The sequence below is a fragment of the Mobula birostris genome, chromosome 32 (genome assembly GCF_030028105.1).
Source record: "Mobula birostris isolate sMobBir1 chromosome 32, sMobBir1.hap1, whole genome shotgun sequence".
In the NCBI taxonomy this organism is placed as follows: domain Eukaryota; kingdom Metazoa; phylum Chordata; class Chondrichthyes; order Myliobatiformes; family Myliobatidae; genus Mobula; species Mobula birostris.
This window is the reverse complement of record NC_092401.1, coordinates 1,463,748-1,481,592: the sequence shown is the minus strand read 5'-3', so window position 1 is coordinate 1,481,592 and position 17,845 is coordinate 1,463,748. Positions and strand designations below refer to the sequence as shown.

The 17,845-nt window shown below is 45.8% G+C and overlaps 1 protein-coding gene across 1 annotated transcript in view; it reads right to left on the bottom strand.

Moving 5' to 3' along the window:
* Positions 1–17,845, bottom strand: part of LOC140191163 (uncharacterized) — a 392,816-nt gene that overhangs the window by 174,207 nt on the left and 200,764 nt on the right. The window contains exons 16-20 of the mRNA XM_072248300.1: positions 12,903–12,956; positions 8,835–8,888; positions 8,459–8,512; positions 7,930–7,974; positions 7,797–7,850 (exon numbers count right to left, since the gene is read on the bottom strand). Of these exons, the coding sequence (XP_072104401.1) occupies positions 7,797–7,850; positions 7,930–7,974; positions 8,459–8,512; positions 8,835–8,888; positions 12,903–12,956 (261 nt within the window). The remainder of the gene's footprint in view (positions 1–7,796; positions 7,851–7,929; positions 7,975–8,458; positions 8,513–8,834; positions 8,889–12,902; positions 12,957–17,845) is intronic.

The window sequence follows — 17,845 nt, the reverse complement described above, 5'->3', positions numbered from 1 at the left end:
TACAGACTGGGCCAGAGGTCAGCACTAAACTCAGATTGCTGGAGTTGTGTGCAAATATTGAATGCGAAGGGAACATATTGCAAGGGGATCTGAGGTCTGTATCACACCGCACTGGTCAAAGAGATTATCCTCGATAGACCAGGAAATCCTGCATGTACATTAGGGGCAATTCAAAAATGGATGACAAGCTTTTGGTCTTTTGCTGACTTGAAGTAAAGATCACAAAGGTGACTTCTTTTCATAGGCCCAGCAGGTCCACAAATAAATAATTCACAAGGATAAAGTACTTCTCTGAGATCGTCACCTTGTCTTGGTGAAGAGGCTTATGAGTTCCTGGGATCCCGATAGTGATGCCATTTGGAGTTTAGCCATGTGGCACTTAGCGCCTGGTAACATCAGCCATGGCGGTAAGGTCAAGGGGAAGTTCCAGACAAAGAACCATCCAAGCAAGTCCTCAAGAGTGGAGCAGATGCATCGCAATGGCAGTGAAGATGGAGAAATGCTGTTGTAGGGAAAGGTCCCCAGTCGTCTTGCATTGCAGGCCACAGGACCCTAACACCGATCTCTCAAGGACCATGAGGTGGCTGCCCATCCATCGTGCTCCCCCACGTTTAACAAAATCATGCACAGGTGTTCTCCATCAAGGAAATCCACCCTAACATTCCTGTAATATGGATCCTGGATCAACCTCTGCAGCCACCGGAGAGCCCACTAATAGAAAACCCTTCTGCAGAACATTATATTCAACTCATGTGATCACACTAATACTATTACTACCACTGCTGCTATTACTACTATTACTGCTGCTATTACTACTGCTCCTAATACTACTACTATTACTACCAGTGCTGCTATTACTACTACTATTACTACCACTGCTGCTATTACTACTGCTCCTATTACTACTACTGCTATTACTACTACTTGGTAGATGCTTGGCCACTACAGAAGGATATATTGTAGCAATTCTATTGTGGCTGCCTTGGCTCAGTTTATTTAGATGTTGAGACACAGTCAACAAACACTGAAAGTTCAGCAGGGTTGAGTGTAGTCTAATGTTAAACACAATCCAAACCCATGGAATCATCCTGCGTGAAGCTGCCAACCCTCTAACTCAAGTTGTTCAAAGCTCTGGATCCAACTGACCTGACACCACTGTGGTAAGTGAAGAGGGACCTCACTTCTGTCTGCCACTTGGGTGCTGCTTCCCCCAGTGACTGGACCTGCTCCCAAAACCCTAGCCATTGAGCAGCAGAACAGCTCCTAGCAAAATCTACCCTGATGCATGACACGTTATGACCTGACAGAAGCCTATCAACCAAGGGGGACTGAGGAGCATCCTTGTCCAGAGAAACTTATCTCAGCCTTGCAGTACATCTGCTTCATGATCTGGGTCATTCTTTACACATTCCTTATAGGCTGCTTGTCCCACTCCCATCAGAGAAGAGGCTACACAGCGTCCACACCCACACTAGGGCCAGCAGACCAGAAACAGCAAGGCTGATGAATAACAATAAACGATATATGAATTCAATACCTTTGCAAGTCGTTGAATGGACAGGAGAGGGATATTCTGGGGTTGAAATTACTTAACAACATGCTTGATTCAACATCTGCCCAGCTGCACCTAACCCCACCCCACACAAAACCTGCACATCTTTGGGCTGAATATTGTTGCAGAACTTGGCAAGTACAAGCATAAAATTGTGTGGTGTTACAGCTAATGGGTTTTCCAAGATCTTCTGAGGTCAGGAGCTGTGCAGACAACTAATAAACAAATCACTAATTCGTAATAAATGGAATTCTGCTCATTTAATTATTATGCAAAAATATAAATAAAAATCCTTTATTGTTGTGTATATTACACTTGGTAGGATTTTGTTGAGCCAATAACAGCTGGAGAACCTGACCTTGTAAAAAACAATCTCCATAATTTTCCTGCATGCTGCCTGTCTAGCCTCTGTATCACTAATTACCTCTTGCACAGTTCAGATTCAGATTTACTTATCACATGAACAGTGAAACATAGAGTCAAAGGTGTTGCAGCACACACAAAATGCTGGAGGAACTCAGCAGGTCAGGCAGCATCCATGGAAAAGAGTAAACAGTCAATGTTTCGGGCTGAGACCCTTCATTAGGATTGGAAAGGTAGAGGAAGGATGCCAAAATAAAAAGGTGGGCCAGGTGGATGGCTTATTTTACATTATCCCATCCTTCCTTCAGCAAGTTCAGCTTTCCTCTCTCCTACCCTTCCACTGATCTTCCCTTTTCTTCTCACTCTCAATCTACCTCTATCTCTCCATTTCCCCTCCTACCATTTTCTCAACATCTTGAAACAGTGACTCATTTCTCTCCCCATGGTTGTTCTCTGGCCTGTTGAGACAACGGTGACATTTTCAGGGTTTGGGGTCTCCGTGTGACTGCTGGATGCTCAAGTTACCTTTCTTCAGCAAGAGTGGCACAGTGCAGCAGCTAGTTTTGCTACTGATAGGATCTGAGGGAACTTGATGGGACTGTGTGGAGATTAACAATGGGATTGACAGAGGAATACCTTCCTAAGAATTGACCTATAGGAATGTAATAGATGGTTAGCATATAGCAGGTGGGCTGAAGGTCCTGTATCTTTCCGTGAGCTTGCCTATGGAATGCATTGGGATTGGTTTGCCCAGCAATGCTCATGTAGAATTATACGTTATGAAAACAGGCCCTTCAGCTCAGCTCCTCCAGACCAACCAAGGATGCCCGCCTTCACTATTCCCATTGTCTGGTTTTTTGGCCCATATCCCTCTGAAGCTTTTCTATCCATATTCCTCTCCAAATAGCTTTTAAACAATGTAATTGTACCCAGTTCTAACACCTCATTCCACATACTCATCCTCCATGTGAAAACTTGCCCCTCCAGATCCCCTTTAAATCTTCCCTCTCTCATTTTAAATTATGCTCCCTAGTTTTGGACTCCCCTATTCTTGAAAATACACTGTTATTTCTACCCTATACATGCCTCTCGTAATTCTATGAGGTCACCTCTCAGTCCTTGCTACAGTGAAAATGGTCCCAGCCTGCCCAATCTCTCTTTATAACTTAATCCCGCAAATCCAAGCACATTCCTGTGAAATTTTTCTGCACCCTCTCTAGTTTAATCAAATTCTTCCAAGCATGGTGACAGAAGCTGTGCACAGTACTCCAGCTATGGCCTAAGTCGTGATTGTGCAGCCAACGTGTGAGCCACATGTCAGTGCTTGGTGATCTTCTGTTCCCAGCATTGAGAGATAAGAATTCTTTAAATCAGGAAGAGAGGAGAAAGTTTACCTTACTGGGCTTGTGAAAATACATCAGACTTACAATGAAGCCTGCATTACTGATATGTGAACTACAAAGGCTGCTTTGCAACTGCACCAGATAAAGGAGACGTGGCTGGGTTCCAAACCGCTACTCTGAAGGAGCAAAGAGTCGGCTCAGCAAGTGGATCCCCCTAGAGCAGCACAGAGTCACCAGAGCCATATGTGTACATGTGCATGCTAGGGCTAGGATGGGAGAGGGAAGGCTGGAGCCTTGGCTGGAATTCACAGCTAAGTTACTCCTAATGATCTGTGGAAGAAAGAAAACCAGCTCACTCCTCCGGTCAGATTACGGCACAAACATGGATGAGTGGCACCAAACTTGTTCCCTCTCCTACATATCCCAAAGATGCATGGCTTCACTGATTAATCATTCAGTAATACATAGATGAGTGATAGAATCTGTAGGGGGCAGGAGAATAAAATGGCATTAGTGTAAATGGTTGCTTGAAGGTTGATGTGGCCCTAGTTGACCTAAGGGTCCATTTCCATAAAATAACTCTATGACGATGGTCACATTGTGGACCCAGTTGGCTGATGAGTGCATTTCCATGCAATGTAACTCTATGGCATTGACCAGGTCGTGGACACAGTTGGCCTAACAACCATTTCCATGCAATGTAACTCTATGGCATTGACCAGGTCGTGGACACAGTTGGCCTAACAACCATTTCCATCAATGTAACTCTATGGCGTTGACCAGGTCATGGACACATCTGGCTGATGGGTCTTTTTCCAAACACTATGGCATTGATCAGGTTGAGCACAGTAAAGCACTCTGGGGAATCCTGAATGGAGAGCTCCTCCCGACAGAGAATGATTGGTGTCTCACCATGCAGTGGGAAGGGATATAGTCTCAAGAGTAAATTGTTTAATCACATTGCTCAATTGGAGGCTACAAGTCTCCAGAGAAGATGGCCAACCCCCAAAGACGCTCAGCGCTTGTGGCACGAGGATTAACTTGGCTGGACATGGACATCACTGCTATAAGCCAAGTATGTTTTGCCGATCTAGAATCTTTGACAGAGCATGGTGCAGGCTACACTCTCTTCTGGTCAGGCGGAATCAGCGACAAGAACAGGCTCTCAGAGGAGGGCTTCATGGAGAAGTACACCATCGTCAATAAGCTTCAAAGCCCACCGGTCAGACACTCAGACTGACATATCCCTGCAACTCCCACTGCAAGACAATCAATATATCACCCTTGTAGGTATCTACGCCCCCACACTGCAAGCAGACCTCGCTGTCAAAAACGTGTTCTCTGGGGAGCTGAAGTCCCTCCTGTTTGAAACACTTGAGGTAGCCAAGATCATCACTCTAGGCAACTTTAAAGCCAGGGTGGGTAGAGATGTCGAGGCTTGGCCAGGAGTCCTAGGTTATCATGGTGTCAGAAACAGCAACGACAATGGGAGGATGCTGCTGGAGCTCAGCACAGAATTAGGCCTGGTTATAACAAATAAGCTGTTTCAACAGAAAGACAGGCTCACAACCACCTGGCCACACCTCCAATCCAAACACTGGCACCTCTTGGACTACATCCTGGTGAGCCAAAAGGATGTGTCGGATGTTCTACACACCAGGGGCATGCTGAGCACAGACTATTGTATAGGTCATACACTGGACAGGGTGAAAGTCAGACTGGCTATCAAGATAGCAATAAAGGGAAAAGGGACCATGGTTGAAGAGATAAGCTCTTTGCCCTTGAGATGTATTCCAGATCAAGCCAAGAGAGAAACTAGACAGCAAAGGCACCCCAAGCACAGATTCTGACACAGGAAAGAAATGGGAGCACCTGAAAACTGCCACCCAAGGTAGTTGGGTACTCCTCAAGAAGAAACAAGAACTGGTTTGATGAAAATGGCTTTGAAATCTGGAACCTGCTCCAGAAGAAACACTCCTCCCATCAATTGGTGCTGTCTAGATCTGGCGGCCAAGCAGCCAAGGTAGAACACAGAGCTGCATGCAATACCCCCCAAGCCAAACTGAGACGGATGCAGAACGATTGGTGAACTGCCCTAGCAGAATGAAAGCAGCACTGTGCACACACCGGCAACACTCGAGCCCTCTACAAATCACTGCACGGAGTGTATGGTCCAATTCCTCAGCTTCAAGCCCCTCTACGCCCATGCGCCAGCTCCTGCCTGCTGACAGACAAGGAAGCCGTCACGAGGCAATGGACAGAACACTACGAGAGTCTTTTCGGGGATGGCCATCAAGTAAAAGAAGCATCCATTGAAATGATCCCCCAGCATGAGGTCAGGGTTAAGCTTGATGGCCAGCCAATTCCGGACACGGTCAAAGCCAAAATTTCCAAGCTGAAATGGTATAAGGCCCCGGGCATTGTTGGGATCCCAGCAGGAGTGTACAAATTGGTGGAGATATTCTCTGCAGTGCACTCACAAGCCTATTCACACTCTGTTGGGAGAAAAGTTCAGTCCCAAATGACCTATGTGATGCGGTAGTGTCTTCCCGTACAACAGCAAAGGGGAGAAATCAGATTGTTCAAACTACAGAGGCATTACACCTCTACTGTCCACCACTGGGAAGATCTTCGCCAGAATTCTCTTGAATAGAGTCATCCCTACCATTGCCGAAGGCAACCACACAGAGAGTCAGTGAGGATTGAGTGCAAACAGAGGTACACCTGACATGATCTTCGTCCTGTGCCAGATACAGAAGGGTTGTGAAGAGATCATGGGACTGTACATGGCGTTCATAGACCTCACCAAGGCTTTGACACAGTCAGCTGTGATAGTCTCTGGAAGATTCTGTTGAAGCTCGACTGTCCCCCGAAATTCCTCATCATCCTGCAGTAGCACCACAAAGGCCAAAGCGGTCAGGTTAAACACAATGATGACCTGTCCGACCCAAGTACCGGCATGAAGCAAGGCTGTGTTTTGGCACTAACACTGTTTGACATCTTTTCAGCCTGATGCTACAGGAAGCGAAAGAGAACACCTTGGAGAGCATCTGCATTTGGTTCCGCACTGACAGAAATATTTTCAGCCTCCGCCGCCTTCTTGCCTGAATAAAATCCATTCAAGAACCCATTCTCCAGCTACTATATGCGGATGACTGTGCTATGTCTTACGCACACAGCGGACACGCTACAGGCTGCGGTCACAGTTTACCAAGGCTGCAAGGGCTTTCCGGTTACCGGTCAGTCTGAAGAAAACAATGATCCTCCAACAGAAGCCCCATCATGTATTTACAACCCACCTCATATCACCATTGATGACCACCCTCTCACCACGGTTGAGCAGTTCACCTACTTGGGCAGTGTCATCTCCAACGCAGTTATGGTTGTACGGACCATCGACAATCAACTCACCAGTATGAGCCTTCTCCAGGACTTCATTGTTTGAGACACAATCTGGCCAGCTAATACCCATGATGATGTGAAGGAAGTGCCTTTGGGAGCCTCCAGAAACATGTTTGGAAGAACCACCAGCTGCATCTATCTACCAAAATCCTACCGAACTCTTCCCTCCTGATCTTCACAAGCGAAGAACCAGCCATCATCATCATCACTGGTGAGGTGAACTGAGCATTGGTAGTGCCATAGATTATAAAAGTTACTTTCACTGGTCACTGTCCAGCATTTAACAGCTGTAATGTTACCTGCCATTGATCAGCTCAGCATTCTCCAGCTATGCAGGTATCGATGGAAATGGATATTGTGTAAATATGAGTGGACATCGAGAGGCAACTGACTCGCGTTCTGCTTCCCCCATCTACAAGCAGCATGCCAGGAGTGTGAGGGAATATTCTCCAGTTGTTCTGCATACATCAAGATTTGATCTTCCAGTACCTCTACTTACTGGTCCACCAAAAGGACACACCACTGGTCACTTCCAGAGATAGAAGTTCTCTCTGCTTTTCACTGGAACCCTTTCTTAACAGGACTTGGAAATAGACACAACTATAGCAGCCAAGTTCCTTAAAAATGGAATATTATTAACACTTCACCCGTTTCCTTCTGCATACTGGACTGAGAGGAGAAGGCCATTAGATCATAATTCAAAGTAGCAGGATTAGGATATTTGGTTCATAGAGTCTGCTCCGTCATTCTGACATGGCTGATTTGTTAACACTCTCAACCCCATTCTCCTGTCTTTGCCCCATAACCTTTCCTACTCTTACGAATCAATAACCAAACAACCTCCACTTAAAATATACCCAATGACTTGGTCTTTGCAGCCATACGTGACAATGAATTCCACAGATTCACTTTCCTCTGGCTAATGAAATTCCTTCTCATCTCTGTTCACAGGACACCCTTGTATTCTGAGGCTGTGTCCTCTGATCCTAGACTCCCTCATGATTGGAAAGATCCTCTCACACTCGCTCTATCTAGGCCTTTAAACAGTCAAGAAGGAGCAGGAACTTCCTGTCGGTGTTAATGGAGTTTATAAATGCTTCATCAACCACAGACCAAGGCACAGTGAATAATTGTACCGGTTGTCCAGGGGGGCCAATGGCTCCTCTTGGTCCAGGCAGGCCACGCGCACCCTAGGAAGGAACAAGCCCAGTGTAAGAATTTGACTTTGAATGAGCACACAGTGAACCAACAATAAAGATCCGCACTTACCGGCTCACCGGGCAACCCTCTGGGCCCTACTGTTCCATCTGCTCCCTACAAAATGAGGAAAGGAGAGAGTAATCAGTGATATTCCACATCATACACAAACAACAAATAATTTGCTAATTCTTCTGCATGGCTGATTTTCTATTAGGTAACTTATGCTAAAGAGGACTTGAAGAATCATTTCTGTAAGAGAAATTGCTGTTGCAGAACAGATCAGGAAATAGGGCATGACAGTATTCAACATCTGGGACCACTGTGGTCCATTTTTCATCTTCATGTTCAGACGACACAGATGTACAGGAGATGGTAATGGCTTCAACATGGTCATCTGAATCTGATTAGTGGAGTACACAGACCAATACAGAGGGATGGAGAAAATGTTCCAACTAGAAATATATCATAAATTCAGGCCTATTTGTGCGTGGACGTTAAAACAGGAGAAAACTACCCATGGCCCTTCAGACTTGTTCCGCTGCTTGGTGAGATCATGGCTCACTTCAGTGCTCAAAGGGGTAATTCCAAACTGACTTACCCTGAGTCCATCATTGCCAGGAAGGCCAGGGGGGCCCTTTGGACCAAAATCACCCTGGAAAAGGAAAAGATTTCACATAGAAAGCAAAGCAGTGGTCAGATTCACCGTGGGTGCTGACTGAGAGGGAGCATCAAGGTCAGGCTCGCTCACCGGGAAAACAACTCATCTCTGCAGTCAGAAGTGTGGGGGAGTGTGTGATTATCATCCATTTGTCTATGTGTGTGAAACTGGACGTGTGCCCGTGCACGTGTGCCAGAGTATTTGTACACTGTATGTGTGAGTCAAGAAGTATTTGTGCGTGCGTGTGCGTGTGTGTGTGCGTGTGTGTGTGTGCGCGTGTGCGTACGCACGCTAGTGCAGTAACTGTTTCACTCACCTGATGGCCCTTTCTCCCAGGCAATCCAGGCAAACCATCGAAACCCCTGTCGCCCTGCCAAAGGAACAGCAGCAGCTGATTAGCCCACACAACAAGTCAGCAAATGGCCTCCAATCACAAAGTAAAAATGGAAGGTTTCATTTGAAGTTACCTCAACTCATCCATTTGGAGAACTGCAGTGAAAAATTAATCTAACCTCTACACTCAGAGACTTAAAATGTCAGAGAGAATAGAAACAGGCCCTTTAGCCCATCAAGTTTGTGCTGAACATTTGGGGCGGCATGATAACTCAGCAGTTAGTGCAACACTATTACAGTGTCAGTGACCTGGGTTCAATTCCACCATCATCAATACGGAAATTTGTACATTTTCCCCTTGACTGCGCTGGTTTCCTCCTACATTCGAAAGACATATGGGTCCGTAGGTTAATTGGTCAGATGGACAGCATAGGGCTCGTTGGGCCAGAAAGGTGGGTTACCGTGCTGTAGTACTGAATAAATAAAAGGAAAAGCTTCATTTACATATAATGGCATTGCATCTTCCCCGCAGTCTCATCAACAGAGTCTAACACTGACCCACATGTTGGAAAAAATCTGTAGTGACCCATTAACCGAACAAAGGTGGAAAATCTAGTCAGGTGGAAGAAGGCAGCATACATGAGGTTTAGGAAGCAAGGATCAGATGGGTCTATTGAGGAATATAGGGTAGCAAGAAGGGAGCTTAAGAAGGGGCTGAGAAGAGCAAGAAGGGCCTTGGCGAGTAGGGTAAAGGAAAACCCCAAGGCATTCTTCAATTATGTGAAGAACAAAAGGATGACAGGAGTGAAGGTAGGACCGATTAGAGATAAAGGTGGGAAGATGTGGCTGGAGACGGTGGAAGTGAGCGAGGTCCTCAATGAATACTTCTCTTCGGTATTCACTAATGAGCGGGAACTTGATGATGGTGAGGACAATATCAGTGAGGTTGATGTTCTGGAGCATGTTGATATTAAGGGAGAGGAGGTGTTGGAGTTGTTAAAATACATTAGAACAGATAAGTCCCCGGGGTCTGAGGGAATATTCCCCAGGCTGCTCCACGAGGCGAGAGAAGAGATTGCTGAGCCTCTGGCTCGGATCTTTATGTCCTTGTTGTCCACGGGAATGGTACCGGAGGATTGAAGGGAGGCGAATGTTGTCCCCTTGTTCAAAAAAGTTAGTAGGGATAGTCTGGGTAATTATAGACCAGTGAGCCTTACGTCTGTGGTGGGAAAGTTATTGGAAAAGATTCTTAGAGATAGGATCTATGGGCATTTAGAGAATCATGGTCTGATCAGGGACAGTCAGCATGGCTTTGTGAAGGGCAGATTGTGTCTAACAAGACTGATAGAGTTCTTTGAGGAGGTGACCAGGCATACAGATGAGGGTAGTGCAGTGGATGTGATCTATATGAATTTAGTAAGGCATTTGAAAAGGTTCCACATGGTAGTCTTATTCAGAAAGTTAGAAGGCAAGGGATCCAGGGAAGTTTGGCCAGGTGGATTCAGAATTGGCTTGCCTGCAGAAGGCAGAGGGTCATGGTGGAGGGAGTACATTCAGATTGGAGGATTGTGACTAGTGGTGTCCCACAAGGATCTGTTCTGGGACCTCTACTTTTCGTGATTTATATCAACGACCTGGATGTTGGGGTAGAAGGGTGGGTTGGCAAGTTTGCAGAGGACACAAAGGTTGGTGGTGTTGTAGATAGTGTAGAGGATTGTCAAAGATTGCAGAGAGACATTGATAGGATGCAGAAGTGGGCTGAGAAGTGGCAGATGGAGTTCAACCCGGAGAAGTGTGAGGTGGTACACTTTGGAAGGACAAACTCCAAGGCAGAGTACAAAGTAAATGGTAGGATACTTGGTAGTGTGGAGGAGCAGAGGGATCTCGGGGTACATGTCCACAGATCCCTGAAAGTTGCCTCACAGGTAGATAGGGCAGTTAAGAAAGCTTATGGGGTGTTAGCTTTCATAAGTCGAGGGATAGAGTTTAAGAGTCGCGATGTAATGATGCAGCTCTATAAAACTCTGGTTAGGCCACACTTGGAGTACTGTGTCCAGTTCTGGTCACCTCACTGTAAGAAGGATGTGGAAGCATTGGAAAAGGTACAGAGGAGATTTACCAGGATGCTGCCTGGTTTAGAAAGTATGCATTATGATCAGAGATTAAGGGAGCTAGGGCTTTACTCTTTGGAGAGAAGGAGAATGAGAGGAGACATGATAGAGGTGTACAAGATATTGAGAAGAATAGATAGAGTGGACAGCCAGCGCCTCTTCCCCAGGGCACCACTGCTCAATACAAGAGGACACGGCTTTAAGGTAATGGGGTAGGAAGTTCAAGGGATATATTAGAGCAAGGTTTTTTACTCAGAGAGTGGTTGGTGTGTGGAATGCAGTGCCTGAGTCAGTGGTGGAGGCAGATACACTACTGAAGTTTAAGAGACTACTAGACAGGTATATGGAGGAATTTAAGGTGGAGGCTTATATAGGAGGCAGGGTTTGAGGGTCGGCACAACATTGTGGGCCGAAAGGCCTGTACTGTGCTGTACTATTCTATGTTCTATGTTCAAACTGCACACCTTTATGATGTGGGAAGAAACCAGAGCTCCAGGATGAAATCTACATCATGGCAGGGAGAATGTGCAAAGATAGCCCCATAGGCCAGGATTGAACCTGGATGATTGCAGTTTTGAGTTGGTAGTTCCATAGACCAGGTCTGAACCGGGAGACTTGTAGGGAGAAAGATGTTTCCTGATGTCAACTCAAGGAGGAGCATCTCATCTTCTGTCTACACACGTTGAGTTCCTTGGTATTTAGTACTAAACTCAGCATTTTCAGACAACCAGCGTTACTTCATCCCAGACACTTCCATTTCGGCTTGTTCCTTTGTTTCTTTTCTCTCCTGTCTCTAACCACCGCAGATGGAACGTAAGGTGTTGCTTCTCCACCCTGGGTATGGCCTCATCATGGGAGTAGCAGAGGCCTTGGGCCGACATGTTGGAATAGACATGGGAAGGCGAATCGAAATGGATAGTTGTTAGGAAATTCCGCCTTTTGTGGCAGACGGAGCAAACCTGCTCATCAAAGTAGCCACCAATCTACATCAGGTGTTGCTGATGAAGAGGGGTCGCACTGGGAGCAGCCAGGTACAGAGGGCATTTAGAAGCCAGCCCTATCTCTGGAGCCTCAAACACAAGAAATCAGCAGATACTGGAAATCTAAAACAACACACACAAAATGCTGGAGGAACTCAGCAGGTTAGGTAGCACCTATGGAAAAGAGTAAACAGTTGATGTTTTGGGCCAAGACCCATCCTGAAGAAGGGTCTCAGCCCAAAACATCGATAAATAACTCTTTTCCATAGATGCTGCCTAACCTGCTAAGTTCCTCCAGCATTTTGTGTGTGTTGCATAGGTCAGGAGCCACTGATATGGACAAATTTCCCCCATTAAAGCATTACAATAGCTTCACAGTCACTGTTAGTTTCCATTTTACAACTTACGTTAATCATGTGAATTTGTATTTCCCAGCTGCCGTGGTGAGACACCAGACTAAATGTCCTCCCAGAATACAACAGGATTCCATTCCTGAGAATGGTTTGTAACTCGAGCCATTCATAAATCGGAAATAAGTAATGTATGGGAGAGGATCACAGAAACAGTGTGGATGGAGGGACGGGCATCCACCGGTGAGTCCACTCAGTGCTTTCTGCTCTGGTCAGCTCCACCCCACTCAGCTCTCAATTGTTGAGGCTCTTGGAGGTGGAGAGAGAAGGCACTAGGAAATGCTCTGTTTCCACCCAGCAGTAAATGTCCCCACAGCCCCGTAACAATGGGAAAATCCACCCCTGCTCCCAAACTCTTGTTCCTATGTAAGGGCGTTGGCCACGTGGGGCGGGTGAGAATTGCTTATCACCAGAGCCGGTCTCCGAGGACGGGGATCACGGAGGCCAATCTATGAAGCAGGTTGGTGGGTGCACTTGAAGTTGAGAAGGAAGACAATGGTGACTGTTCAGGAAGTCATACAGGTGCCAGGAGAGTCCACAAACGACCCACCTTTACTCCTGGCTCACCAGGTAACCCTCGCACTCCATTTACTCCAGGCCGACCCTGTTAAATTGAGAAAATATGCAGTTACTCAGACTGAAAGGTACACATCAAGATTATTAAGAAGATAGAACAGTAAGAAGCCCTTCGACCCACAATGCTTTACTGAACTCATTAATCTAATGCCTAATGACACCAATCCTTTCTCCCTTCTGCCTGTACAATGTCCACACCCCTCCATTTCCTGCCTAGTCAATGTGCGTAAGGGTGTCTTAAATGCTTTTGAAATCTGCAACCAGCATTATCCCAGACACCCACCACATTCTGTGTAACCCAATTCCCTTTGAACTTTCCCAAGCCTTACATTAAATGCATGTCCTGTAGTATTTGACATTTCAAGCCCGGAAGTAGTGTCAAATACTATTGTTCATCTATGCCTCTTATAACTTTATAAACTTCTTTGATGTCTCCCCTCAGTTTCCACCACTGAAGAAAACAACCCTCTTTATCCAACTTGCAGTGATAGCACATGCCCTCTCCTGCACAGTGAACTGCTCCAGCACCCTCTCCAAAGCCTCCACATTGTTGTATAATAAGGCATCTATTTTCATCCATTTTGTAAGGAACCCAGGATATAATCTCATTTCTCTTCACACTTTTCAATTCTGCAATTTGATGAGGATAGTACATTTTTGGTCTCCAAATCTGAGGAAGGACATTCTTGCTGTTGAGGGAGTGCAGCATAGGTTCACAAGGTTAATTCCTGGGATGGCAGGACTGTCATATGTCGAAAGATTGGAGTGACTGGGCTTGTATACACTGGAATTTAGAAGGCTGAGAGGGGATCTTATTGAATCATATAAGATTATTAAGGGATTGGACACGCTGGAGGCAGGAAGCATGTTCCCGCTGATGGGTGAGGCCGGAACCAGAGGCCACAGTTTAAGAATAAGGGGTAGGCCATTTAGAACGGAGTTGAGGAAAACCTTTTTCACCCAGAGATTGGTGGATATATGGAATGCTCTGCCCCAGAAGGCTGTGGAGGCCAAGTCCCTGGATGCTTTCAAGAAGATGAATAGAGCTCTTAAAGATAGCGGAATCAAAGGTTATGGGGATAAGGCAGGAACTGGATACTGATTGTGGACGATCAGCTATGATCATAGTGAATGGTGGTGCTGGCTCAAAGGGCCGAATGGCCTACTCCTGCACCTATTGTCTATTGTTTATAAGTGGATATCTACAACACCGTTGAGGGGACATGAACCAATTCTCAAAGAGTGATAAGAAGTGGAGAGAGTGAGCAATTTCAAGTTTGTGGGTGTCAGTATCTGTGAGGAGCTAACGCGGGTCCAACACAGAGATGCAGCTGTAAAGAAGGCAAGAAAGTGGGTGTATTTCATTAGGAGTTTGAGATTTGGTTTGTCACCTAAAGCACTCAAAAACCTCTACAGATGTATTGTGGAGACCATTCTAACAGGCTGCATCACCATCTGTTACTGGGGGAAGGGGAGTTGCTACTGCACTGGACAGAAAGCAGCTACAGAAATTGAGGACAGGAACATTTTTAATTGGGGAAGGGCAAATTATGAGGCTATAAGGCTAGAACTTGCAGGTGTGAATTGAGATGATGTTTTTGCAGGGAAATGTACTATAGACATGTGGTCGATGTTTAGAGATCTCTTGCAGGATGTTAGGGATAAATTTGTCCCACTGAGGAAGATAAAGAATGGTAGGGTGAAGGAACCATGGGTGACAAGTGAGGTGGAAAATCCAGTCAGGTGGAAGAAGGCAGCATACATGAGGTTTAGGAAGCAAGGATCAGAGGAGTCTATTGAGGAATATAGGGTAGCAAGAAAGGAGCTTAAGGAAGGGCTGAGAAGAGCAAGAAGGGGACATGAGAAGACCTTGGCAAGTGAGGTAAAGGAAAACCCCAAGGCATTCTTCAATTATGTGAAGAAAAAAAGGATGACAGGAGTGAAGTAGGGCCGATTAGAGATAAAGGTGGGAAGATGTGCCTGGAGGCTGTGGAAGTGAGCGAGGTCCTCAATGAATACTTCTCTTCGGTATTCACCAATGAGAGGGAACTTGATGATGGTGAGGACAATATCAGTGAGGTTGATGTTCTGGAGCATGTTGCTATAAACGGAGAGGAGGTGTTGGAGTTGTTAAAATACATTAGGACGGATAAGTCCCCGGGGCCTGACGGAATATTCCCCAGGCTGCTCCACGAGGCGAGGGAAGAGATTGTTGAGCCTCTGGCTAGGATCTTTATGTCCTCGTTGTCCATGGGAATGGTACCAGAGGATTGGAGGGAAGCAAATGTTGTCCCCTTGTTCAAAAAAAGGTAGTACGGATAGTCCGGGTAATTATAGGCCAGTGAGCCTTACGTCTGTGGTGGGAAAGCTGTCGGAAAAGATTCTTAGAGATAGGATCTCTGGGCATTTAGAGAATCATAGTCTGATCAGGGACAGTCAGCATGGCTTTGTGAAGGGCAGATCATGTCTAACAAGCCTGATAGAGTTCTTTGAGTAGGTGACCAGGCATATAGATGAGGGTAGTGCAGTGGATGTGATCTACATGGATTTTAGTAAGGCATTTGACAAGGTTCCACACGGTACGCTTATTCAGAAAGTTAGAAGGCATGGGATCCAGGGAAGTTTGGCCAGGTGGATTCAGAATTGGCTTGCCTGCAGAAGGCAAAGGGTCGTGGTGGAGGGAGTACATTCGGATTGGAGGGTTGTGACTAGTGGTGTCCCACAAGGATCAGTTCTGGGACCTCTACTTTTCGTGATTTTTATTAATAACCTGGATGTCGGGGTAGAAGGGTGGGTTGGCAAGTTTGCAGACGACACAAAGGTTGGTGGTGTTGTAGGTAGTGTAGAGGATTGTCAAAGATTGCAGAGGGACATTGATAGGATGCAGAAGTGGGCTGAGAAGTGACAGATGGAGTTCAACCCAGAGAAGTGTGATGCGGTACACTTTGGAAGGACAAACTCCAAGGCAGAGTACAAAGTAAATGGCAGGATACTTGGTAGTGTGGAGGAGCAGAGGGATCTGGGGGTACATGTCCACAGATCCCTGAAAGTTGCCTCACAGGTAGATAGGGTAGTTAAGAAAGCTAATGCGGTGTTAGCTTTCATAAGTCGAGGGATAGAGTTTAAGAGTCGCGATGTAATGATGCAGCTCTATAAAACTCTGGTTAGGCCACACTTGGAGTTACTGTGTCCAGTCCTGGTCGCCTCACTATAGGAAGGATGTGGAAACATTGGAAAGGGTACAGAGGAGATTTACCAGGACGCTGCCTGGTTTAGAGAGTATGCATTATGATCAGAGATTAAGGGAGCTAGGGCTTTACTCTTTGGAGAGAAGGAGAATGAGAGGAGACATGATAGAGGTGTACAAGATAGTAAGAGGAATAGATAGAGTGGACAGCCAGCGCCTCTTCCCCAGGGCACCACTGCTCAATACAAGAGGACGTGGCTTTAAGGTAAGGGGTGGAAAGTTCAAGGGGGATATTAGAGGAAGGTTTTTTACTCAGAGAGTGGTTGTGCGTGGAATGCACTGCCTGAGTCTGTGGTGGAGGCAGATACGCTAGTGAAGTTTAAGAGACTACTAGACAGGTATATGGAGGAATTTAAGGTGGGAGGTTATATGGGAGGCAGGTTTTGAGGGTCGGCACAACGTTGTGGGCCAAAGGGCCTGTACTGTGCTGTAATATTCTATGTTCTATGTTTAAGATTAGTCAGCTCCACCTTCAAGGAGCACTACCTCAGAAAGGGGACGTCTATTATTAAGGACTCCCATCACCCAGGACATGCCCTCTTCTCATTGTTACTGTCAGAAAGGAGGTACAAAAGTCAAAAGGCACACACTCAGAGATTCAGGAACAGTTTCTTCCCCTCTGCCTACTGATTCCTAAATGGACATTGAACTTATGAACACTCTCTGTGGAACTTGTTGCCACGAGCGGCTGTGGAGGCCAAGTTACTGGGTGCATTTAAGGCAGAGATAGATAGGTTCTTGATTAGCCAGGGCATCAAAGGGTATGGGGTGAAAGCAGGAGAGTGGGGATGACTGGAAGAATTGGATCAGCTCATGACTGAATGGCTCAATGGGCCGAATGGCCTACTTCTCCTCCTATATCTTATGGTCTTCTCACACTACCTCACTTTTTTATATTATATATTATTTCTGTTTTTGCACTATTTTTAATGTAACAATTTAACTTACATATATATATATATATATTCTTACTGTAATTAAAATATGTATTTATTTTTCGATATTCATCACGTATTGCATTGTACTGCTGCCACTATGTTAACAAATTTCACGACATATGCCGGTGATATTAAATCTGATTCTGATCCTGATTTTGAGCGGACACCATTTCCTCAAAGTGTGACAAGGCAAATGCCAGGTTAATCTGGTTCTATTGCTAACTCACTGAGGGAGGAAGATTGACTAAGACTGTAAGTCACACTATGGCACCACAATGGAATCCATCCTTTGGACCACCAAACTCTGTCTTTACAACACTCCTGCAGCCCTTTCAAGAACTTTTTCAATCAATATTAATCCTCAACCATCCCCAAAAAACCAGGGACAGTCCCATGCTGATCCCTAACCAATCCCCAACATTTTCAATGACGATTCTCACTAGCTACAACTCAACTTCACCAGTTCCCAGTGGGAATCGATGACAACACTGACTCCCAAAGTACCATCACCAATGCCCACCTGATCATCCCGGCAGCGAATCAAAGTAAGCACTTTGTGAACCAGGAAGTTAGGTGGATTTTAGATCAATGCTGTGCTTGTTAGGAAAATTCCAGGAAAGATCCCAGATCAGTGGTATTGTTGGGTGGACTCCAAGCATTAGACAATGTGTCAAAAACATAACAACGTTGTCAGCTTTCTGGCACTTCACTCATAACTTGAGAGATGTCAGG